This window comes from Temnothorax longispinosus, chromosome 5 (assembly GCF_030848805.1).
Source record: "Temnothorax longispinosus isolate EJ_2023e chromosome 5, Tlon_JGU_v1, whole genome shotgun sequence".
NCBI lineage: Eukaryota > Metazoa > Arthropoda > Insecta > Hymenoptera > Formicidae > Temnothorax > Temnothorax longispinosus.
The window spans coordinates 23,323,069-23,349,803 of record NC_092362.1 but is presented as its reverse complement, the minus strand read 5'-3'; the positions used below and the strand labels follow the sequence as shown (position 1 = coordinate 23,349,803).

At 34.4% G+C, this 26,735-nt stretch overlaps 1 protein-coding gene and 1 pseudogene across 8 annotated transcripts in view; one reads left to right on the top strand and one right to left on the bottom strand.

The window, feature by feature from the left end:
* Positions 1-1,230: 1,230 nt before the first annotated feature.
* On the top strand, positions 1,231-5,692 carry LOC139813499 (trypsin-7-like; annotated as a pseudogene).
* A 3,723-nt stretch (positions 5,693-9,415) lies between these two features.
* LOC139812652 (protein amalgam) overlaps positions 9,416-26,735 on the bottom strand; it is a 294,458-nt gene continuing 277,138 nt past the window's right edge. For 4 of the 8 annotated variants that reach the window (XM_071777647.1, XM_071777646.1, XM_071777645.1 and 1 more), the window contains 5 exons: positions 23,589-23,799; positions 22,307-22,366; positions 20,442-20,592; positions 19,567-19,727; positions 9,416-13,387 (listed from right to left, as the gene is read on the bottom strand). In XM_071777647.1, the coding sequence (XP_071633748.1) occupies positions 13,287-13,387; positions 19,567-19,727; positions 20,442-20,592; positions 22,307-22,366; positions 23,589-23,799 (684 nt within the window). In that variant the 3' untranslated portion in view covers positions 9,416-13,286. Of the gene's footprint in view, positions 13,388-19,566; positions 19,728-20,432; positions 20,593-22,306; positions 22,367-23,588; positions 23,800-26,735 lie in introns of all 8 variants that reach the window. The other 4 variants (XM_071777648.1, XM_071777650.1, XM_071777651.1 and 1 more) reach the window with 4 other exon arrangements.

The following is a 26,735-nucleotide window of genomic DNA, read 5'->3' as shown; positions in this document are numbered from 1 at the left end:
TAATAATACCGAAATTTCAGAATGAAATACACGGTTAAACTCACGGCTCGACATGGCGAAGCATACGCATATGGAATTTTATAAATGGCACGCATCTGCATCGTACATTTTTTGCGCTTAATTTAATTATTTAATGCAGTTGATTTTTTGGACACATTTTGTATGTACTATTTGTTCTTTTTTTTTTTTCAAAAAATCGCTTTGTTTTCGTACATCGACACGGCACGGGCGCACGCGGAGGCTATCGAGAGGTTTCGATAGCCCGGATAGACAAACGGTGGCTAATTTTCGCAGACCCGCCTCTGTGCGTGACTCAAACAAAAAAGAGGCCGCTTTTCCGTAAAAAGTGTTTGCAATCTTGCTTTGTTAACGGACAATTCAACTTTGTTGCTTCGGATAAACAACGGGCCGGCCAAACGAATGTACCTTCCCAATAGCGCGTTCAACCTCGCTTTTAGCGTCCCTTTTCACGCAAATTGCCACAAAAAGCTGGAACCAGTTAAAATATTTACGAACGTCAAGTTTATCGCGAGGGATACTGTCGAGCTGGAAATGCGAACTTTCATTAGCTACAACAATACGATATAGTGTGATTTTTACGCATCCGTATTTTATCTTAAAACTTCTATTTCATACAAGTTAAACATAATGAAGTAAACCTACTAATAACTAATAAATAATATAATTAACATTTATTTTATTATTTAAGATATTCGGTTTTAATGCATTTAAACTATATAATTAATCTGCAGAAAGCTTTTCTACAGCGCGAATGCGTCTTATTATCATGTTATAGTATTAGGTATATAATCTTGAACGTAGAGTGCTGCGGTAAATTAAATTGTTAACGGTTACATTAATGGGCGATTTTTTTAGATTATAGACTCTTTTTACACTACCGATTACTTAACCAAGCTACGGAGTAAATTTATGAAGTGCTAACGATTAAATAAACTTATAGGCTTCTTCTGTCTCACTTTTTTTCAAACATTATTTCCAAAACACATGGCAGTAGGCATTAATACTGATATGAATAAAAAGATTAACAATCTGGTTGAATCAAAAATAAAAAAATAATTCAAACGTGGTATAATTTATACATTTGCATAATTTTTATGCCTTGCGTGCAAATATTACTAGCTGTATCGCGAAATTCAAGAAATCTGTGTTTGTGAGTATTCAAAAAATCGATAAGAAGTTGTTTAATGAGTGTTGCGTAAATTTGCCATCATGAAGCAACGCGGTACACAATTATATATCCGTAATCACGTCGAATATCGATCCCACGAAATTAAGACGCGATAATATAAAGACATTGGCAGTGGAGTGCACTAGTCACATTCAGTTCTGCCGAGAAATATTTTATGCGTTTACATATTTTTAATTCGGAATATTGTAGCGCATATTAATTAATATTTTTTAAGTCTATGCTCTTTAATTTTAGCATATATAGTAAAATATCTTCAGTCTCCAGAAAAAATTGTTTATTATAATCCTACATAGACATTTTAATATTTATAGTCATTTATTGAGGCATATATATCACTCATCATTTGTTAAATAATTGATTACGTATTTTTACAACTACTCCAACAAATTGTATTTATAAATATTATGTAGGTAAATATAAAATATATAAAAAAACATATTTAAATAAAAACTGGTACAATTATATTTTCGTTTGTATTATACAGATATGTGCATATGTATGATGAATAATGAATATCCATTTAATTAAGACACATGTCCGTTTTTAATTGAGTCTGTAAAAAATGGACTTAGCGATTATAAATTGATCAATCACTGACCGTCGGTGCAAATTTAATTGAAATATATGTACATTTTAATGGTATACAGTTTCAACAAATTTACATTGGAGTTTGCTTAAATTTGCATTCGGAATATGTTTGGTTGAAACAACCTGCATTTCGATTTGTATGTCACATAGATTGATTTGATCGACTTTTAACAGTAGGTACTCATTAGTCAATCATTGAAATTTATCGCTGTTATAATATATATACTGCTCGCAAAATAAATTCATTCAATTTTTTCACTTTTAGGTTATTCATAAAAAGTAAAATTTTATTTCTATGCCCCGCTGTAAATGAAAATAATTCGATGCAATTATTTTTTTTGCGCTTATGGCAACACGCACGGGTCATGGTGTACACAAAATATTCAAACATATAAGCCAAATATCGACTTGGTTTATTGAGTTTCGTTTGCACATCAATAACGAGTTGTTGTCAATGAATGTCAATGTTTTTCTACCATCAAACTAAAACTGAAAACTATTTGAAACAAACGATAGATATTTGTAAAACTTACAACGTATTGACGGTACGTTTTACTACAAGAAAATAAAATAATATTTTGATGGAATCACCACGAAATAACTGATTTTATAATCTTTATTCATCAACTATAATATTACTTTTTTTTACTGTGTTGAATAATAATTATCTCAAAATCCACGCATACAAGTACACAGAATCAGACCATAATTTTATCAACAATAGCAATTATATATAAAATTAATGTACAATATGTACTAAATAATAATATATAAAGACTAATTAAATATAAATAATTGAGGTAATATTTTTCGCAATAAATTTAATTATTTAATTAAGATGCTTATATATTATAAGCACCTAAAAATTACATCAACTTTAGAATGACCAGAATCCTTGGTCGAAACTCGGTGACGATTTGCCAGTATAGTCAATTAAATTTTTAATTGTGATAAATAATTGAGATGAAATATATTCTTAATACATTTTGGTTCTTTCTCTTTATAATTCGGAAATATTGTTTTTAATTACTGTTTACGGCATCTCAAATTACACTTCTTTTTTATGCTATTATGATATTTTTATGCCAAATATGAAATAGAGATTGAAAATTCACAAATAATTTTTAATACATTAGCATTATTTATAATACATAAAAATCAATGTTTACACGCAATTGACATACTGTTAAGTCAATCAATCACTTCTATATGTCGCGAAATCAATATGCATTTCTTTGCAAATTCTGATGTGTTTTCAATTTCTTCTAACTAATTAACAAAACAATTGTTATTTTTTATATTTAATTGAATAATAAGTAGATATAAAAGGGCAATTTTCTATGATAATAAATGGTGCTTAATAATCTAGTTACACTAAACAATTGTATCGATGTATTCTACATCCATGCGCAATTACAAGAAAATTAATCGTAATACTGGACAATAATTCAAGATGTAACAGATCTAATAATTCACAACTATTCAGTTTGTAACTCGATCTGAATTTGATTTGCGACAGCAAAGATGATGAAGTTAACTATTCTGTTCGCTGTGGCTGTCATCGTTCAGCATAAGTAACCAAAGCCGGTAACGTACAAACATGTAAATAATATGTATAAAAGATTTTGCCTGTTAATTTCAACAAAATAAAACTTGACAAAATTTATCTTCAACGTGTATTTTTTTAATATAAAATCTTTTAAATATATATATATATATATTTTTTTTTTTATAATAATGTGAATATTTTTATTTGTTTCAATAGAAAATATTGTCAAACAAAATAATAGACAGTTTCAATCTTAATTATTACTTAAAGAAGCTTACTGCGATGAGCGTGAACAGATCGTCGGTGGTGATACAGCTATACAATAGGTCAATTTAAATATCAAGTCTCCCTTCAATCTTACGGTGAACACATTTGCGGAGGTAGCATCATTAATGAGAAATATCTGCATATTGGGCTAACTCAGATATTAATTGAAAACAGCTGAGTATTTGTTGATGCCTGAAATAATTAGGAAATCAGATACACAGATATTCAATTATACCGCAATAGTATATATATACTATAAGTACAATAGTATATATATATATATATATATATACTATATATATATATATATATATACTATATATTTATATATATACTACTAATTAGTAGTATATATATACACATTCTCACTGCTGCTTAGTGTGGATGACGTTTCCTACACAAATGACATGGTATGTATATATTATTCTTTTAACTAACAAAATTTTATTATTAATCCACAATTTTATTATTTATTCACAGTGATGTACAAAAATGTTTTTGTATTCTTAAAATATTTGCATTTTTATTTTTATTAGATTGCTTCTAAAAGATATTTATTCTTCCTCTTGAGAAAGAAAAGCAAAATATTCAAATAAATAATACATGTTTCTGTTAATTGGAAGTAGAAATGGTTCCAAAATTTTTAATTATCTATATATACCCTGTATTTTTTATTTTCATCTGCTTAATCTACATTTAGAAAATGAGATATAAAAATTATTCAAATAATCGAGTAAAATTTAATCGAGTAATGTTCCGATTATTATTCTGACATCTAGATCCTGGCTGGTATTGCGGTATAATTTAATATCTGTGTATCTGATTTCCTAATTATTTCAGGCATCAACAGATACTCAGCTGTTTTCAATTAATATCTGAGTTAGCCCAATATGCAGATATTTCTCCATTAATCAGATAATGAAAGCACAAGTTGTGTGGCACATATAAGCAATATTCAATATTGAGTTTAATGTTTTTTTTTGTTCATTTATGTATTGTTTATTTTATCCTTTTTTTTGTTATTTTATTGTTTTTTTTGTATTAATGTATTTTTATATTCTACATCCTTCTATTTAACTTATCGAATTATTTAATTTGTGGTTTTCGTAAGCGGAATCATTAATCTGGGAGCGGACGGTGAAAAGCACGACATCAAACGTATTTCAAAAACATCCAAATATTAGTAAAAGAGAGAAGGAACGATGATATCACTATGATCACCATAAGTTCAAGCTCAATAAGTGTCAGAACAAGAAAAGTATCATACAAAGGAAACAATTTTGGTTATTCCTATTTTATTCAACTCATGTCACAAATTGTTTGTTTGCGTAGCTGAAAAAACCGATCAAGATAAACAACAAAGTCCAGTTTCTTTAGCAAGTAAAGATTATATTAACGGCAATAAACGCGGTATCGTAAGTGGATGGGGAAAAACCAAAATAATTAAACCGATCACTCGCCAATACTTATAAATGGGTTAGGGTGAACACGTCTTGAGCCAATCGCGCTGCCTGAGTGATTACATCATAAATCTACGCACTAATGAAAATCAAATATATTGTTGGAAAGAGTTGGGAAGGGTGCTTGTCAAGTAAGTTACTTTTATACTTACTTTTTGTCTTATGCATGTAATGCATAATGCATCTCGCGAACATTAAGTATGCATACAGTTTTTACAAAGAAACATTAGTAAATACATCAGCGTTTTTAAAGACAAAATTTTCTAATTATTTCACACTGTTTCATTTACTGCTATAAATTGTCAATTAAAAATTCGTTGTCACACTTTTTCTAGGGTGATGATGGTGGACCTCTCATTGTCAATAATGAGCTCGTTGGAGTTGTCTCTTGGGTTTTAGAAATGTCTGATGTTTATATAAATTACAAAGTATTACAAATATTTTGATTTTTTATCAAAGAATTTCAATTAATATGCTGATAATCTGTGTTTAAGACATTATCTAATTTTGTATGTATTAACATTCTCTAATTTTTTAAGTAAAATAACATTCCATAATAATAACGAATAAACTTTACAGTCCAATGGAATACTATAAAAGCCTCTTCATTTAATGAATAGTAAAATAATGAAAATCTAATATTATATATAAAACAGTTTCTGTATAAAATACTTAAAATATGAATTTTACTTCTGAATTTGCAATGTTATAACATAATATATTTCTTTGCACACATGAGTGAAATATTGAGAGTTATCACATTATTAACATTTTTGTAAGAAACATGTAGCTCTAAATAAGAGAGAAGGTGTACTTAACAAACTTTATGTATATTTTTCTCAACAGTTTTTTCTCAACAAATTATTCAAGTATTCTTTATCTCTTACAAAACCAGTTGTCTAATATGACTCACTTGATATATATCACTATGTGATTATTAATTTGTGATTTATATCCTCACAACTCACACTATAAAAATCGCCTATTATATGGTGCTGCCCAGATTCTCAGAACAAAACTCAGCTGTCGTTCCAGTGGACATGTGACAGCCGCGATAATAGCAGTTTCTTAATCTGATAGGATGCCACGCAGGTCACTGCAACCCTCGCAGCGGTACACTCATTTCCAACGAGATGCCGACGGGTTGCCGAACAGCTGATAAAATATCAGTCGTCCATCGGGCTGTGTTTGCCGATATTTTATCCGTTTAATTGTTTTTCGATAGTCGAGAGTCGGTCCGGCGCTTTTTGCGCATGGGGTGGTCAGCGAGACGCGAGGGGAGGGGGAGGTGGATTCGGGTTATTCGTTACAATGAAATTGAATCGCGCGTTAACCGTAGCAAGATGGTAAACAGCTTTTATTGGCAGAATAATTTTTTGCCCGCGTTATACCGGAAATTAGCTGTCGCCGCGCAATCTCGTGTCAATGCCTCGTGTAAACGCCACGACGCGACGTAGATAGACCGATATCGCCGAAAAAGAAAGACGCGAGTCCGCCATTTACGTTGTCCTCGCTCCTTCCGTGATAGTTTATCTTTGTCACGAAAATCCGTTTATACATGTGCGGGTTGGTAGTGACGTGATGCTCCTGCGCGCGCTTATAGGACACTATAAATGCAGGCGATAAAAACGCAAAATAGCGTAAAATATTGCTTCTACATCAGAGCGAATATGTTGAAACTTTAACTGTAAACTAGTAACTGGCTTAAAGTAACTAAAAAAAAAATGCTGTTTAATAATTCTCACATTATGTAAAATATTTTATGAATTGACATTGTTGGAATAGACGGAATTTAATAAAACTTTGCGGTCTTTGAAAAGTACATCAAACTGTTTCATACGCGAATATATATTGATATTAAAAAGTGGTATTTGCACGGTATTATTGGAATGAAAGAGTTAACACCCATTGATTAAAATTCATTTTCGCGTATAAAACGTGTCCAAATTCCAGCGTCATTCATATAATATTATCCATATCTGTGCAATATCGTATACGTGGTACACTCGAAAGAGGGGGGAAAAAATAACGATGAGCATTGGCTATTCGCCTCCCATGCTGGTTCCCCCCCCCCCCCAAGATACGCTTATCAAACGCTATTTCTCTTCTTCGCCAATTTCGGCTTCCGTCGATCCACCCGGCTGCTGCCCCGTTGTCCACGTTTATTCGATTTCGGAAATCCGCGTGCTGTCTCGTTTTGACGCGTTTCGCCGGCGCAATCGCGGCATCGGCGGCGAATTGCGCGACAGCTCGCCGACCCGACGGCCCGGCGTTCGTTAATTGTCGTGGCGGCGAAGTTGGAAACAGCGGGTACACGTAGTAGATGGCCGGGGCTTACCTCGCGCGTATCGCGTTTAACTATGTTGCAATTTTCTCTCTCTCTCTCTCTCTCTCTCTCTCTCTCTCTCTCTCTCTCTCTCTCTCTCTCTGCCCAATTCACTCTGTTACTCCGGCGCGAAATGTCGCACACGTGCGCCGGGAAAGAAAAACTGCGGGACAATGCACGAATTCACTGTGCCCTCGAATGCCCGGAAGTCGCTCAATGGCTGCTCGGTGATTGCGATTCCGCGTTTCGACCGCGTCCATTAAAAGTAACGGTATATAGTAATCGCCTATATTTTTAAATTTAGTAACGATTACGTATAAATGATTGAAAATGAATAAAAAAGACTGCTCTCCTTTATGAGCAGTTGTTTTTTCACCATTTAAGAAATTGCTATTTTTAGAACGAATGTGTAATGCATAGAACGAGCGTATTGATGAGCGATATAAATGTAGAGAAGAGAGCATTCCCCCTATAAATTTATTTCCTAAACAAAATGCTTGATATAACTCTTTCGTATTACTCGTATAAATTGCTACATTATGTTTCGCGCGGAGCGGCAAATTAATGTTTAAATATTTCAGTGTAGCACTGTGCTTGCCGTTTCATTTTAATTTCCCTGAATTTATTTCGCGATATTCCATTAAAATCGCAATTTGCTCCGTGCAATTAGTCCATTAGTGCCATTAAAGAAATTAAGAGTGAGCGGCGGCTACGTTATGAATGTCTCCGCAATTTCGTTAATTTTGTTACAACGCGTTTCGAAGCAGCCGAGTATGATAAATAAAAGATGCTTGCCATGCATGTTTTCGCGTTAATAGTTATACGTGTGTGCGGGCACCCATTTTTCCGTCTAGTATTTTCCACGCATAAAATACACGCGACATACAACGTACGCAGCAGAGAAACCGTTACCATGTGAACCGCGTACCAATTAAAATCAACCGTTTTCGTATCTAATTAAAAAGGCGGTGCGTGTATTCATTAAAAACGAAAATATATAAATATTTCTGTATAAAGGGTGTGCCATTTTAAATGCCCCACGCAAATATCTCGAAAAATATAAGAGATACGGAAAAATGTTTTGGACAAAAGTTGAAGGATATCAAAGGGAACAAATGATAAAAGTAATTTAAAAAAAAATCGATTTTTTTCGAAGATTGGTTTTACTATTATTTTTCCCCCTTGATATCCTACAACTTTTGCCTGAAACGTTTTTCCGTATTTTCCATACGCAGAAAAAAAATAAGTGTCAAATCAACAATGATATACTCATATAAGTATATACGCAAGAATATATAATCTTTTTATAAGAATTTCAATTTGTTTCAATTTGTTTTTCTCGATTGAACTAGATAAAACAATTCGTTCAACAATATAAATGACTTAATTCAAGCAAGTTTTCTTCGTTTAACGCAATATAATCTCATTTCAAGATTATATACGTCCAAGTATATCAGTTGATTTGACACTTCTTTTTTTCTGTGTATTTTTCGAGATATTTGTCTGGGGCGTTTAAAACCGACCCCGTAGCACACCCTGTATATTATGTAAATGCTAGAGTTGTGTATAGTAGGTACACGTTAATCCAGACATAAAAATGATGAAAATTGGATTAAACATGCAAGATACATTACACAGTTGAAATTATTTTTTCAATTTCGAGCAAAAAGAATAATACTTTTGTTAAAAATATTACTCATATGTATATATATTTTTTCTTTTCTATATTTGCTCTCTTTATGTAAAAAATATATTTTAAACTGTTTTTTTTAGCTTTGATTTCTCTCTTCTAGGTAAGGTAGTAAAAAATTTACATTAAATTTCCATGCAGTTTTACTAAAAACTGGAACTACTAATAATATTAACTACTAACGGAATGGAGATGATATATGAAATTTCCATAACATACAATATTATGGATATAAGTCCTGTTTGTTATGTGTAAAGAAAAATGTATACGCATTTGTTTGACGAAAATTATCGAACAGGAGGAGCGAAGTACAGAAGTCTAGAAGTGGTTTTTTTATATCATCATTACATTTATTGAAACAGTATTCACGTCGATGAATATTTTTACAATATAGTAATCTATATCGCTTTTCCGCTTTTTAATCTTGTCCTTTTGATTCATGCTTAAGTTCTCTTATAACATGATACATAAAATCGATTATGAATTTTATGTACAATGCAGTCTAATCTCTTACCTATGTATAATGTGCAACATTCCGTACGTATGCGAATCGCGGATACTTGATTATCTAATTCACAAATAGGTATACTTCTCTCGATATTTTTCTGTTTGATCACCTTTCATATGTGCACAGGAGTGTATTTTTAGATCTTATAATTGAGCCACGTTCGCGTTATGAAAAATCACGGGTGCGCGGGATCTCTATCGGAAACCGCCAAAACGCGGAGCATCGCGAATGTAAGCTTTTTTTTTATCGAATTGAGTTTGATTAAATATTATACTTTGATTCGACACACACCAGTAGCTCGATGGAAGTGATTCTTCAATTAAAAAAATTTATTTTTTACTTTGCACTTTGATCACTTTTTATGTAATTACGCCAGCCTCTCTCTCTCTCTCTCTCTCTCTCTCTCTCTCTCTCTCTCGCTCCCTCTCGTTCTCTGAATCATTATGTGATTCACAATTTTTGTCCGAAATGTATATATGACTCGATTAGCATGTTAACATAAATCATAATGTGAAAAATTATATACAAATTGATAGCACTGCGATATTTCCCCTCTGATTCTGAATGAAAATTTCGAAATGCTTCACAATCTTCAACAGGGGGTAGATTCTAATTTGTGTTTTCAAAACTACAATGTTATAAAAAATCTATGGGTTCTAAGATAAATCGTATCTTAACATTTTAGTTTCATTATGATATATTTCTTTACTCATGTTACATTATTATGTCGTAATAAATCTACCTCCTAATGATTTACTGCTATGTTCTATATTACGTGCGTTGAATTACTTAATGATCATATCTAGGATCACGCTTTCTCTCTCGTATTTTTTTCTTCTCAGAAAAAGTGGCTTGAATTGAAAGAAATTAATCTGAAAAGTCATTTAAAAATACTCAACTTTGTTAGCTAAATAATCAAGATTTGATTGGTTTAATCAAATGCACAGGAAAACGAATAATTCAAGCATTTGTCCTTCGTAGAATCTGATGGAAATATCGAATCTGGCATTAAAGTCGGAAGACCGCTATATGTAATATTAATAGACAAAATAAAATTTTTAAATTTTAGCGAAATTATGTCCTTATGTACAAGGTTATTTGATTAATTTGCAAAATTAAATGAATTATTCTCTATTATTTCCCCAAAAATCTGATTTCTGTTATTTAGAAAATTACTAATTTCTTATAAATATAACTAAATACTAAAGTAAATATTAAATAATATTTTTGAATTATATATAGAATTTGTGACAGGTTCGATGACACTTTCTCAACATTTTAGAGAGTTTAAATAAATTATCATAGCAAAAGGCGATTTTTTATTACTCCTGCAAAGGAACCTTTATTTCATTTTTAATTACATTTCGATCTTTCGAATTATACTTTCCGTACTATCATAATACATAACGAACGCTTATTATTGACCTATTTAAATATATTTACGTATTATCTTTTCATATATTCACTTAATGTATACACGAGCTTCATAATACATTTTAATATAATTTGTTAATATAATTTGTTATCCGTTTGATTAGCTTTTGATTAATCGATGAATTAATTTTGATGCGTTTTGTTTTTCGAAACAATACTTTGATATTCTCATAGCAAAATTTGAATGAATTAGAAATGAAGTAACATATACATATATGTTTGAAGGACAAACATTACTTTTGACAAATTGCATTTTGATTATCGAACAATAAAGCAAGACACGTATCCTGTTTACAATAAACAAACAGAAACATATCGAGGACAGACCTATCTACTACCATTACTAAAGTGATTAGTTCTGGTTGCCTTTTCATTCTTTATTGGTATAATTCCGTATACTGTGCTATAAACACCCTCTCCTGATGTTAGAAACAATTATATTTTAATATAAAAAACTTTTTTCTACTTTTATAAAATCAAAATTAATTGATTAGTGATAACGTCTTCAACATAACACACCCAATTATTTATAAAATATCAAAACTAATTAAAACAAGACGTTTTGTGTAGATATTAATTTAAATGCAATAGCAACTATTTTTTTGTATAAATTAAAAATTCTTCCAAAATAGGCTTTTTAAAAAAACGAATAGATTCTTACAAATTTGATAATATTAAATAGCTACTCAGAGTGTAAATCCAAGAAAAAATTTTACATTTATAACAATACTTGATTAAAATTTTTCAAACAAATAATTTCTTTACACAACTTTGTAACTCTTTAAATAATTTCGTCGCGTATTAAAAGACTGCACTTGAGTTACGTATTAAAAGACTACAAACAACGATTTTGATTTCCGTAAATAGTATATCATTATTATATTAACATAGTAAATGTCAATACTGTAAAAATTTGATTTTACCTACAGTTTGATGCAAATCGTTTTTGCGATATTTTTTCAGTTTTTTTTTTTAAATAAAATCACCGCATCACTCTCACTTTAGCAATCAATCCCTTACCAACGCAATTATCTCTCGATAATAGACATTGTGTCGTATGTAGATTTAACAAAAACCGAACGAGTTAAATCTGGGCAAAATCATTTTATGTGTATAGTATACAATTATACATAATTCAAGAAATATATACGAAAAATATCTGGCACGCTCGAGATGCTGAATTGCGCCCGAGGCACGAGGTTTAGTTAGAATTTTCGCAAATTTACGATTGTATGTATACCGCGTACAATTACATTATAACCAATGATACAAGCTATGTACAATATTGCCCAGATCAAACGACGACGAGAAACGATTATCGATCACGTGGCAATTCTCGCACGTGCATTGTACTGTACAAGGTCACGGCAAACCTCACACGCTCCATTACTCGTTTTATGTACAAGATCGTTAATTATCTGATAATTTATTACGCAACTAATTGATAATCGTTAAATTATAAATCTCGATTTATGTAATAATTTATTTCGTAGCCATCGAACGGATCCAGCCATCGATACTCAATTCGAAAGCAGTTTGGCCGTCGTAAACGGATCGTGCCGATCGATCCGACTATATGCCAAGTACACGGCGTCGTTCCTCGATCGACGTTACATTAGGATACTACGAGGCCATTATTGAATTAGTTAAAATACAAATTCTAACAGAGTTCTCGCAACAAAGTCACGAGATGAGCAGTTTCTTTCCGTCACTAGAGAGAGTCCGCGCTGATTCGTTGAGGCACGGTTAACCATGCCGATTTAATTATACAAAAAGCACGAGTGTAAGAGTGTCCCTTTGGCGAACCGCTCAACCGTACTACCGAGGATGTTGAGAATAATTCGGTACGTTTTTTCGGCCGCATTAACACGATTTTTCATACAAAAGAATAGAGAGAGTGTCTGGTGAAAGATTTTCGTGTTAAAAACGTACGTACGCTAAAGATCGTCCGCCACATCACTGCATCCTTCACAGAGCTTTTGGTCCACTGCACTTCGGTCCGCGCACTATGATTCTCTTGTCGTCGCTTCCGAGCACTCGACGAACGGATACACGCAGCTTGTAACAGCGAGGCGTGAGCTAAAGCGATCTATCGCGGTCGGCCGGGCGATTTTTTCGAGCGTGCACCGCGCTTCGCGACCGTCGATCGCCGCGCGTTTTCACTTTGGACATTGTCTCTTTCGACCATTGACACGTTTGACTTCCCTTCTTTTTTTTCTCTTTTTGGTAATTGCGCGATTCACAACGCGGCTGCTCACCTTAACAGGTTCGCGATTATGAGGGTGATGCTGGCGAGTAAAATTGTCGGAGCCACGCCGCAGCTGCCGCCGTGCTGCATCGCCGCCGGATGTTCACCTGCAACAGAAGTGCGCAAATTGGCTTTAGTTCCTCCGTACTTGATTCCGTTTTACACATTGATGATCTTGCTCGATAATTCGCGTTAATCTTCATCCATATATCTGATACTATTTGTGTCTATATGTATATTAAATATATATGTAAAATTATATTAATATATGTATAATATATTTAAATATTGAGCACGATTATCAAATATCTTGGATAAAGAACAATCCGAAAATAATTTAAATTATTATATATGTATTATTAGATTCTCAAAATAACGTATTTTTCGTTGTTTAAGCTAAACGTTAAAATAATTCTTCTCTAATTAAATCTTTTTAAATTTTCAAACATTTACAGATGATATATTATTGTACTGCCATGTATAGAAGCGTAAATACCGAAATTTTCTAAAATATTAGTTACTTATTAAATATTTCAAAAATAAAATAAACTATTGTATAAGAATTATACCTTTCAATCATATTAAGTGCATATCATTGATCTTTACATATAAATGCCAAAATAAAGAGAAATAATTACATTGGAAAGGTAATAGAATCAAACATTAATTTCTAATATACAATATTTTCATCTTCATACGATTAGTAATATTAATTAAATCATTATACAATTAAGTTGATAATTTTTAGGAGCAATAAATATATAGAAAATTGTACGCGGGAGCTAAAGCAAATTCTATCATTCTATATAGTTAATTCTATAAACCACGTCACAGTCTCTTCGCGTTGAATATTATCTCGAGTAGCTACATAACGCAGGAATTTAATTGTGCAGCCCTAATTAGATTCACAATGTAGGTTAATCGTTCGTATAACGCGTTAAACGCCAAGCATGAACTTTCCAGCCTAACAGACAATCTCTCTCCAGTAACGAGAGCCTATATGTATAGAGGAAATAATCGGGAAAATAAAATGTATTGTAGTATATATAAACTTGTATTTTTATTCTAAAATTCAACACATTGTTAAACGATTACCAACACACAATAACAAACACAATACCAACACACAATAACAATATTTATTGTAATAAAAATTTAAAAGAACTAATAACTAATGCTTTCAATTTATGGAATAAATATTTTTAATATTCATAAATTAAACTTATATAAAATCCTAAAAATTATCAGAAAATCAAGTATTATAACATACAATAATAAAAAAATATAACATTAATCTAAAGTAAAAAAGAGAAATATGTTATAAGATATATATTTTTTCAGTGCATTGATGATAATTCAATCATATTAGTTACGTATATTGTTGAAAAATCTCTCAATAATATAATAACACTGACTCTAATGTATTCTTTATAAACTTCGTTTGCCCGAGCAAGTTTTAAATACAAATCGAAATGTACAAATGTACAAATCATTTTTCTATATTTCCCAGCAATATTATCATTTATGTCATCTTTCGCAAAGTCTCACGCGATATACGTTCACAATGGATTTACAAGATCAACGGTGCAATTTTCACATATGTTACTATAAAGTTTCACGTCACGACAGAAAGGAATAACGGTTAATGTACGAAAGGCGCGCTACGAAAGAGTAAAACGCGTGTCGCGATACGAACCGCAAGTTGAAATATCGTTTCGTTCGGCAATAACAGAGTATAGCTACGCGGCTCGCGCCACGTTCGAACGGCAAACAACAATTTCGCGTTCTATGACGACGGCGCGGTGCGCGGTATCGCCGCGTTGCGTGTAACATTCGGCGGTAATAAAGATAATCACGCGGGTCCGGCGGTATATATATGACATAACGGCGATTCCGCGACGCGGTAACCGGTCCCTTCGGCGAGCCTCGCAATTTACGAGCAAATTGAAAATCTCATCGGACGGAGTTTACCGTTACGCCGCGTTTACCTGGCCTGTTAACGAAAAATGACACCGGCCCGACACTCAAAATGAGGGAGAGGAGGGGGAGGGGGGGCGCGAGCACAGCCGACGTGCGTAATTGCGTTAATGCGCGGATAGTACGTGCCAAAACGGATGGCTCCCGGGTCGCATACGGGGGTTTATCGAGAAATAATTGAAATTTGCGGTCAATTTTGCAGAGTAATCAGCTGTGTTTGAAATAACGTCGATGGCCAATGCGCCGACCACGCGGCACAACCGGGTGCGCCCTATAAATTAATTATGCAGACGAACTGTGCCGCATTAATTTTCATCCGGCACCGGAAGCGGCCGCCGGCCGCTCTGCGCGAGCGGAGCGCGCGCGTTCCGCCGGGCGTTTCCAGACGGAAAGTGGGCGCGCGATCGATGTCTCGATGGTTCGAAGGGTGGAAAGCGCACCGCGGCGGGCGTGCGGACGGGGGAGGCAGACGGGCGGGGGGAGGGGGCGGACAGCGCCAGGCTGCGTGCTGGAAACCGTGGAAACCGTCGAAGAAAGCTTGTTAAGTTCTGCAATTCGATTGCCGTGTAAACGCGAGGCGTACGCGCCGCGAGCGGTCCGTGTTGCCTAGTTGCCAGAGAGGGTTTTGTTGATTTTTGTAGCTCCCCGTCGTGGGGTGCTATGAATTCGAAAACATTAATTTAATCAGGGATTGAAGAGAGTGAGGCTAGTGGTATTGTAAATTTATTGCGTTGTCGGCCAGCACGCGCATGCAGCAGCATCGGTGTTGAAATGAAGCAAAACGAAAGTTGCGGAATATCGATGCGGGCTTTTTTTTCACTGAATATTAAGTAGATTATACCATACGAATATAAAATGATGATGATGTATAATATTCCGAATATAATAGACTACATAATCGACTGAAACATTGCAATTTTTACATCGTAAATTTTTACATCGTGCGTAATCATAATTATTTCGGTATAATCGTTATATACATATATATTATGAAATACTATTTTTTCAGAATTTTTAAATATTTAATTTTAAATATTCTGGCAGCTAAGATAAAATTTTGTGCGGATAAAGTGTAGTAGAAATTTTTACCGAAGGATAAAACCTTTTTGTCTTTTATATTAAATTTTAAAATTACAAAACGGATAGTTTTGTTTAAAAAAAATCAACTCTAAATTATACTTAAAAATCTTATTTAAATAAACTTGGATATTAATTTAAGATTACTTCGCATATTTATCTCGTTTTTATTGAAAAATCTCAATTTTTATTAAATCTATTTATTAACATTTATAAATCTCAACTATAGAAAAGAAAGCGTGAAAGATGTTGATTTCGAACAACTGCAGCTGCAGCGCTCGAGTTTCGCGAGACGCGTGCCGGGGCTGCACGCTCGCGCGATGATTGACAGCTTGGATTGGTGAACTTGCCGAACAAGATATTACATGTGTTATCGCGAGCGCTGCCGGCTGACAATAGATCAAAAGCGAGAGTATGCGTGCTGCGCGCCGAGTACTTGCCGCGACTCCAATATACGAGGCTGTCAAACTTTATGACGGGGGATTTCGATACTTGATGAATGAACGCATGCCGTCCCTTTCGAATGTCACACTTCAGGAGCCCGCTGGCTTCCTGTCGCCGAACTTGCGTTCGTTGTGAATATGCGAGCGTTTATTGATGTGAAATTTGTCGGTCGCGCGCGAACACAATTCCGCTGGGAAAATTTTGCCGTCCCCGAGAAGCTTTGCCTCTATTGAAGAAATTTCCCACGAAAGAGACGCGCGATAATGAAAAGGATGATATTAGAAATTTCTAAATTCCGCTTCTACAAAAAAAGCCAAGGATGTATACCAAACTCAATTTCTACAGAACTGTCTGGCAATATAGGGTAAACTTGGGTATGATGGCCATACGGAAAAGATGGCCCATGGCTGTAATTTCTCCAATAATGGCTAAACAGTGCATTTTTGTAGTCATTCTCAAAGATAATCAATATTTACAGTAGTTTATGTGCGTACACTATTCGAAATAACAATATTGTGAATATTATATCATATTTTTACTTTCGACTGCCTGCAAAGTTTTTCATGTGTCCGCTAAAAGCTGCTATAACATTAAATAAATTATAGTTAAGCTGCCGTAATCAACGTTACACACATAATTAAGCTATGTAAATTGTAATTTGACCTATAATTTGTATTTCTATTTTTCACTATTTATTTAAAAATACTATGGTTATCTTTTCTGCTATGGCCATCTTTTCCTTAAAAGTCAGATAAGATGGCCAATGCATACGTTGTAATACTTTGATAATATAAAATTTATGTTAAGTATTTTCTTCTTAATTTTGATAGTTTTACGTACTTTAAGCTTCAGTGAAGGAATATACCAAACACTGTTAAAATATAACAAAAATAAATGTTTATTGCATTTTAAAAAACTATGGCCATCTTACCCGAGTTTACCCTAATAAAACGCTTGAGATGTAAAAAAAAATTAAAATATTTAGATGTATATATATAATATTCAACCAAACGTATGAAGAGAATTAAAATGTTAACCAATTCATATTCGTAAATGATCGATATATAACTGTTATTTAATATTCCATTCCATTCAAGAGAGGAATAACAGTGTTGAAAAACACGCTGTGAAAATAAAAATGATATATGAGGTGAATTTGATAAATTCTCCAACTTTTAATTTCTTCATGATAAAGTTTTGTATTTTTATATACATCAGTTTTCAATATTGTTATTTACGTGAAAATGAAATCGAAACGTCGATTCAATGAAATACGTAAATAATGTGTAACTGCATTCGATTGAGTAAATTTGTTTAAAATTAGAAAAGAAGAGAGAGAGAGAAAGAGAGAGAGAGAGAGAGAGAGAGAGAGAGATCGGGAATTTTTCTTCCGAAACGAATAACATGCAAATCCGATTGCGTTCTAATAGAAAACAATGCGGTTAACCGTGAACTCTGATCGAATCGTGTGATGTGGGTGGACATGAAAATGCGGTATTACAAGAATGCCGACATGGAAATGTTTATACGCCGGTGTTCGGAGATTTTTTCGCATGCAACGGCTCTTAAATGTGCATGTGCACGCGACGTTTATCGAAGGGTGTGCACATGACGCAGCAGCCTCGACTCAACTCGTGCGCGTGCTTCCTTCACGTAAAGAAGAAAAAAAAGCAAGTAGACGAAGAAGAGGAAAAATCCGACTATACCGAGTCGATTGTATATCGAATTACGTGGCGCAAGAAACACACCGCGTAATTCATGCGAGCAAATAAAAAAGTTATTAGTTCTATTCTCAATTTTACCCGACAATAACTTCGCAATTCTGCGGCAATAAAGAAGATATTGCCGGCCTGTTCAATAATATTAAGGTAATACGCCGGATAAAATATTGCAGTTTGGTATTCTCGTTATTCGGTTAGTTCATAAGCGAATTACATTGTAACGTGGAACGCGTAAACTGTTGAGTAAACCCGCCTCTGACTTTGTTTATCGAGTGCAAGTCTGGTTTGCATGCGGCATGTCGTGTTTGCTGAATAGAAATTAATTGATCTTTAAAGCAATAAACTTCCAATTTAAACGTCTCGCAGTTTCTCGTGCAAGTTTCGGCGCGATGTAATATCGTTTTGTCGCTCTTATCTCTCCAGTGTGGGCCACGTGAAAATTTGAAACGTAATAGGGCGCGTGAAGTGTCAATTGCACCACATATTATTTATATGTTATAAATATTAAACCAATATTTTTTGTTTTCTGTTTAATATTATTTAGTGTTGCATATATCGTAAAGTATATTAACAGGTTGAAACTTTAATTTTATAGTTTTTTTTTCAATAATAATCGGTTCTGAACTCATACAAATAGTGTATTTGAATATATATTTATAAAAGGCCAGTCGGGCCGAATTAAATCGTCTCTGCATGTGTTGATAAAATACGTCAAAACATTATTACATTCGTCACATTTGTATAAATAATAAAAATTCGTCACGTAATCATAACGCGTTTGCATTAGTTGAAAATTTCGCAAATTATCGCGTCATGCGGGGCCGACTTGGTAGATAATGGCTCGTAATATATGGAGGTGTTCCCAGCGCTACCGCTGGGTTATCTGAAAATTTTAACTGCGGATATTCAGACGTTTCTATCGCGATATGTCATTAAGGCAGCTCCCCGAGTATCCGAATATCCGGGATGTCGGGGATGACGTCGCGAGAGGCGAGAGGGATGATCGGCCGCCGGATAAGTCCGCGTCGTAAAAGAAAGAAAGAAAGAAAAAAAAGAAATTCGCTTACCATTCAGCACGTGGACCATTACGCTCGCTGGATTCGCGTTGCTGGGGATGCAGGTATAATTTCCGCTGTCGGTCAATCTGGCCTGTGTCACCAGTAGTCTGCTTGTCGTCCCGGTATCCGTTTTCTCCGTCTCCAGGGAAACCCCGCCCCTGCGGTGTACACTGAATTATCGCAGATACTTTGGCGCCATTCTCGTCACACACATTGCTACTTTGTCATTAATTCTCTCTGCAGGCAGGTGCGCGGCTTACAGAAAACATCGGCAAAAAGCGCGATCGTGTATGATGCATAAACGATAACGCGGACTCTTGTTCGCGTAACGCATATTGTCAAACATTTGCTGGCAATTGTGCACGAATAAATGGAAACAAAAAGTTTATTCGTATCAGATGTTTTCCTATATAAAACTGATATACGACGTACGAGTTTGACAAGTAACATTATATCATTTTTTCGGCATTGTAAGTGACACATTTCACTCTGCAGAGAGAAAAAGAAGAATCTAAACTACTTGAACATCTTTTCGCGTAAAGCGTTCTCTGAACTAATCCCGGACAAAATTGCTGGATCAAGGGTCGTTTGCTTTTTCGACTCTTGATGATCCTTCCCGGAGTTGACGGGGCTGACGAAAAGATTAAAAGCGGGGTACTCCATGTCTTCCGCTCGATCGGCGATACCGCAAAGTAACGTCCCTAAAAAAACTTGGCCGAAGCCTCCCTCCTCGTTTGCCGAGACGGAGGCGACTTGTGAAACATTGCTAGGATCTCCCGTCTCGGTTATGCGATCCGCAATCGAATGGAAACGTGTGTACGTATTAGCGCGTGTATATGAGAGAAAGAAAGAAAGGGAGAGAGAGCGATTCTTACGATTTGTACCTGGGACTGTCGAAATCCACTACGGCCCCTCCGTGATGCCAGGAAACGCTACTGGGCGGTGTACTTCGCACATTCACTTCGCACGTGAGGCTTATCGTGCTACCTTTCTTCACGTAGACGTCTTCCGGTCCCAGGATCGTCGCCTGAGCAGCTGTAACACACGTTAGAAACCGTACGTTTAAATATTCCGCATTCGTATATCCATCTGTGCTAGATAACGGGCTTTGATCGATCCGGAAACATCAAATCGTGCCCTTTATTGATATCAAATTCATTTGCTTGCATGATCTAAAATTTTACAGAAGCGAGATATCTTTCTGCTTGTTTCACTCTGCACTCGTGTGAAATTTCAAGCAATTAAATAAGGTTATTATCATTAACATGGTCGCTGTATTTTTTTTATTAATAGAATTATTAAAATTCTCTTTCTGTTCCTTGCATGTATTTATATTTCTACATGAAAGATATTGTTAATTTTTATGTGTGTGTTTGTGGTGAAATATTATATATCTCTGAAAATTATATTATGAAGGAAGGAATTTATGCATTATATTTGTCATTTGTAATAAGTACGTGTTTGTAATATAGCTTAATTAATTAATATGTTTTAGTGTCATACGTATACATATCATAACGAAAAGAAAATGATTTGATTTGACATTCGACTACAGCATATTACTTCACACAGTTAGATGAAATTTTCCTCTAGTTATTAGTTAGTTATTAGTTATTAGTTAATATTATTTGTTTAACATTATCAATTCCGTCCAAAGTTTAAAATTTATGCACATTACGGGTTAAAAAATGTTGCCAATTAAATAAACCAATATTTAAGCAATTTTCTCATATTGAACTTCTTGTTTAGAAACTTTTAATTACAATCGATGATTTTAAACTTAATTATTTTAATAATTAGTTTATTATTTCGATCTTACGGTATAATTTATAAACGAAAATAAGAGTTCTGTCTGTGACTTTTTTGCAATAATAAATTAAAAAGAAATAGATTAATTTACAAGTAATTATATATAGATATGTTTGAATTTAACAAGATAATAATCTATATATATATATAGGACATATAAAAAGAGAAGAAAAAAGTGCATAAAAATAGTAAAATATATTAGAATTCGTCATTATCAACAAGATTTCCGCATGACAAGAGAAAACTTATTTCAATTACATTAACAGTTCATTACATTGGGTACTTACTTATTCTTCAAATTATTGCTGCAGTTATCTTAAAAAAGTTATATAGAATACACACATAAAAACATGCAAACAGAACCATGCAAAATCACGAAAGGCCAACCTGAAGATAATCAAACGGTTTCCAAATTTTAGGGGACGTAGAGCTTTGTACAAAAGTCGATAAACTGTCGCTAACAGTCAAAATCTACAATCTAAATAAGTCGAGGCCGAGTACGAATATTGCGCGGAAGATATTTTCATTACGCTCGCATTGGGTTCCCTCTATTTCAAAACAATTAAGGTTCTTGCGCGCGGTTCCACCGAACACATTTAACGCGTGGTATATTTACGACTCGCAATATTAGGGCGGAAAATTAGCACGCGTTAGCGTCAGCTATATCTGCGTAAAAAAAAAGAGGAGAATATTTGCCCGACAGTCCCGAGCGTAACGGCGTCTAAATGAAGAGTGCTGTCCGTGTTTTCACCTTCCTCATGCTACGACCTCCAATTCATTGGCGAGCGAAACCCATCCGGGCGGCTTGGCCATAAATATACAAAAAAAAACGTTCATGCACATCATTACGGCATGTAACTAAATTGTAAATAATACTTCTAGCAGCTAATAGCAAATTCAATAGCTTGGAAAAGGAGTCTGCTCTTTGCGTGAATCTAACCTGAGTTGAACGTCCGGTGAATGGCGTTTGGTGTGGTGATGGCAGGGACAGGGGCACTTTCTGGAATGGGAGGACAGAAAAGATATCGAGTTAATCGATTTCGTCAAGATCTATTGTTTCGGGGGGGGGTTGGGAATTGAACTAATATTGAAAGCACTATCAGTATATGTAGGCCACGCCTGCGAAACACGGAGTATAAAGAATATTATTCCTCTGTTTCCTTTTTATTGTCCGTTTTTATGTATGTTAGTCGAGATTTATGGAGATTCCCTAGTCCGACATTTTTAAAATGTTTGATCTAATATAATTGAGTTTAAAGCGTTGAAACCGATTTCAATAAATTTCTATTTAAAATCTCTCGGATTTAAATTATTAAAATCAGATTAATTGATGAGCAATTAAAATATTATCATCTTTTTAAACATCTTTTGAATGCTTATATATCGAGTAAATATTAATATTTATACAATAAATCTTGTAATTTATCCTGTATTTTATCTTTTTTCCGGATAACGCGCCGAAATAAACCCTTTTGTTAGAGAAATTTTAATTGACGAGATATTTATTAATATCTGTATTAAGCGATCGTATAAACATACATACATATATACAGGTGCTTTACGTATTGAAAGACGAAATCGATACTGTGCGCTGGTAATTAAAGTAACTGCTCAATGTTATGCGATTACTCGGTCAGAGAAATAGATGCAACAAAACTGATCGGTACTTTAGGATATTCCTCACGTGACAGACATGCAAGCGGAAGCATTAATGACTTTGGTCATGCTGGTGCGTATTCGAGTTATCCAGCAGTGTCATTCCTGATCAATCAGGTGATAGACACTTACGAAAAGCGTTCAGATATTCTTTCACCTATTGTAAATTACGTAATAATATATTTACAACGGCTTAGAGTTATTACGGGATCTAATTTAACCCTTTCACAGTTTTTCGCTTATGTTTTAACTGAAATAATTAAAAGTTAACTCGGAAATTATAATAATTTAATACATTGCAATAAATTGTAATGAAATATCTATTTCGATTTATAAAGTATATATAATGTAATATATTACATGCATGTGTACTGACAATAAGTAACGTTGCAACAAAAATTTAAAAATCTATTTTTATTGTATTAATATTATTTCCGTTCTCTTTTCTCTCTCTTTGTTTGTGATAAAACTTAATTGTTCAAAAAGTGTGCATTTGTTTTCGAATTGAGCGATCCATGAAAGGGTTATCTGGCAAATTTCTAGAAACTTTACGATCTTGATTTTACCTTCGACTTTCAACATGAAGGCTAAGTTCATTTTGGGCTCGGTGTTAACCTGGCATTCATAAACCCCGGCGTCCCGTGGTTGAACATACTCGATCCTCAGCGTCCATTCGTCGGATGATTCAGGGTGCTTAACGGAAAATCTTGCGTCCCCCGTGTAAGCGAGGGTCGATGACGTCAGGATATGCAAATCCCTCTTACGTATCCAGGAGATCTACAAGCAAAGTGAATGCTCGATTAGACTTCATCCGCCCGAGCTCCGACCATCGATTTGCCGATCTGAATAATTGATACGATTATCACCGGCTGCACACCCATTTTCTTAGGAAAATATTGTCGTACCACAGTTGCAATAAATTGTACTTAATATCAAAGAGAGGCTTTAAATAAGTTGTGTCTTTCAAGAGAATTTTTTAGCTTTTTATATTTCGAAATTCTATACGATTTTCCTCCTTTTAGATAATCCAGCTTTAATCGAAGATATTGTTCTATTATAGGTATCAAATATTTTCGGGAGGTATGTTTTGGAAACGAAACAGAGTGACAGCTAGGAGAAGAGCGATCGCGGATCCAGTCGACCTCAATTCATCAGATGACGGCAATTAGTCAGTAGCACGATTAATCGACTCTCAGTTAATCGGTACCCAACTATCCATTTATTTGATCAATTATGTCGTCCGTCATTAACCCGCGATACCACTGTCCGATTCGCTTTAAAAAGCCGACGTTCATTTCCGGCTAGTTTAGCTGTCAATCCGTAGGAAATATTACAAATTTAACAATAACTTCCCGTGGCCGCATAGGCGTGTAATGCGTCGACGATCGGTACGGCCCGCCCATTGTTATATAACGCGCGCGCTTCCCACACAAACACGCATAATGTGTAACGTTTCGTCCACGCAAACGTTAAATATTGTCACTCCGTGTCGCATATAAATATTCCGTTCTATCGATTTCATCGTCAATTGTTGATCGATCAAGCCACGCGTTGCCTGTGATAATAACTGAATTACCACACCGTTACATCAAAATTGCAGTGTAATCTGAAATTTGTCGCAGCCTGGTGCATACATGCCCGGCGTGTACGGCATTACAAATGAGGTATTACATTTTCGTGGTTTACAACATCGCCTATTAAGCGCGATAATAAACGGTTTCCGCGGTTTAACCTTTCGGATTTTGTGGATTATTACGTCATAACGTGGCAATATCAAAATATATGAATAGTATATATTTCAGACATTTTGCTGGGAATTAAATTGCTCTATTAGCAGTACTCTAATTTTGTAATAAAATCTTATACCTTCTATTTTTTTCATTTAGAAATAAAATATAATTTTTTTCAGAATTCAATAACTATTCTACTCATTTCTCCTGCATCAGATAAAATGTATTATCACGTAAATTGCCGATTTCAATCTTTATTTCGTTCAATCGTAAATTATACGATGCCGCCCTCTTAAAGACACGCACATATATGAGTCCAATATAAAATAGGGGCTCCCTCAACTCGAGGGAAATTGTGTCAGACGTTCGCGCGGCGAGTCATTCTATATCGAATTGCTCGAATCCCTTCGAAGCATGCTTCGGGCTGACGCAACATCGATATTGTTTAATCGATAATAATGGCACACGTATGTATAATGGCCGAATTGGAAAAACGCATTAGGTTTCCCCGGACCCACGAGGGTAGTATTTGAGACGGCCGTTAAAGGTTGTCTCCCCGAGCCACCCCAACAATTATAGAAGTACGTGCTTCCGACCAGCACATCCACAAGGCATCCTTGACGTTCCTCCCGATCCTCGCTATCGGACTTCCAACCCTAGCAATGGCGGATCGTTAAACGTATGTTCTTTCCAAATAGACGACGCTCTCACCCCTTTCATTAATTATTCCCCATCGCGTCCTTCTGGAAGTCACCTCGGTTTTAGAATGACATGATCCTTCCGCGCGGGAAAACCAGAAATTGGATAGACGAAGTTCTGAATATTATGCGGTTGATAAGGGTCGATCTTCTGATCCAACGCGCTATATATGCATGACAACTGAGAACTTATCCCATTTTCTATTATCGTTTTCGAGCTCTTAAATTTCTCACTTAGGAAAAGGAGAAAAGATATTTCACAATTTTACACCCATCGCGCGTAACAATTTTTGACAAAACATTCTGATATGCATATATGAAGTACAAAAATATCACATGTGTTATTTTTTGCTGTATAATATGTGGTATATAACACATTTCAATAATATCACACACACATTTTAGTTGGAATAAAAATTATAAATACATTTATGTAATATGTTCCGAAAGAGTCCTCAGGTAACATTTTATTTCATTAATTACTTCTTTTTATAATTGCAGTAGATTTTATTTTAATTTATATAAAATTATAATAAGAAGCAACATACAATACAATACATATATACAATATATACAACAATACAATACAATACATTACAATATTGATAATAAGTCCCTTAACCCTTAACGGTCACACTATGGGGTCTACACCCCAGCGTTTTTTTGACTTCGAAAACGACCCAGTAAACTAATGGAAATGGGCCTTGTGCCGCTATCTACAGGTAGTTGGGACCTTCAAGTATCAATCCCTGTCGGTGGTATATTTTTCGGCCCGTTAGTTCTCTCTCGGCATTTTTTTTCTGCAAAAAATCGCACTTTTATACCTCAAAATCAACATACTTTTTGGAACGGCCGCATAAACTGCAATAATGAGTGAAAAGTGCGTCATCTGAGGATGAAAAAACCGTTTGAAAAATTAAAATATCTTAAAAATTGAAAAAGTTACATTAGAGAGTTTTTGTGAAAAGTCACTTTTCCGACTTTTTTTTCAACAATTTTTTACATATGTTAAATTAGTTTTTTGCAAATCAAACCTATCCAGTCTTTTTAAGGAAGACTTAAACTACAACAGAATATTTTTTTTTTCCTTAAGGTCACCTACAATTTTTTATACACGTGCAAACACGCTGGGGGTGTATTTCATCCAGTGTGACCGGTACGGGATTTTCGGGAAGTGTGACCGAAAAGGGTTAAAAAACATTCGAAGTTATAAAATGCATTTTGTGTGCAATTTTCAATCAATATATAAACAATATTAAATTCTAATATTTCCAAGTTAAAAAAT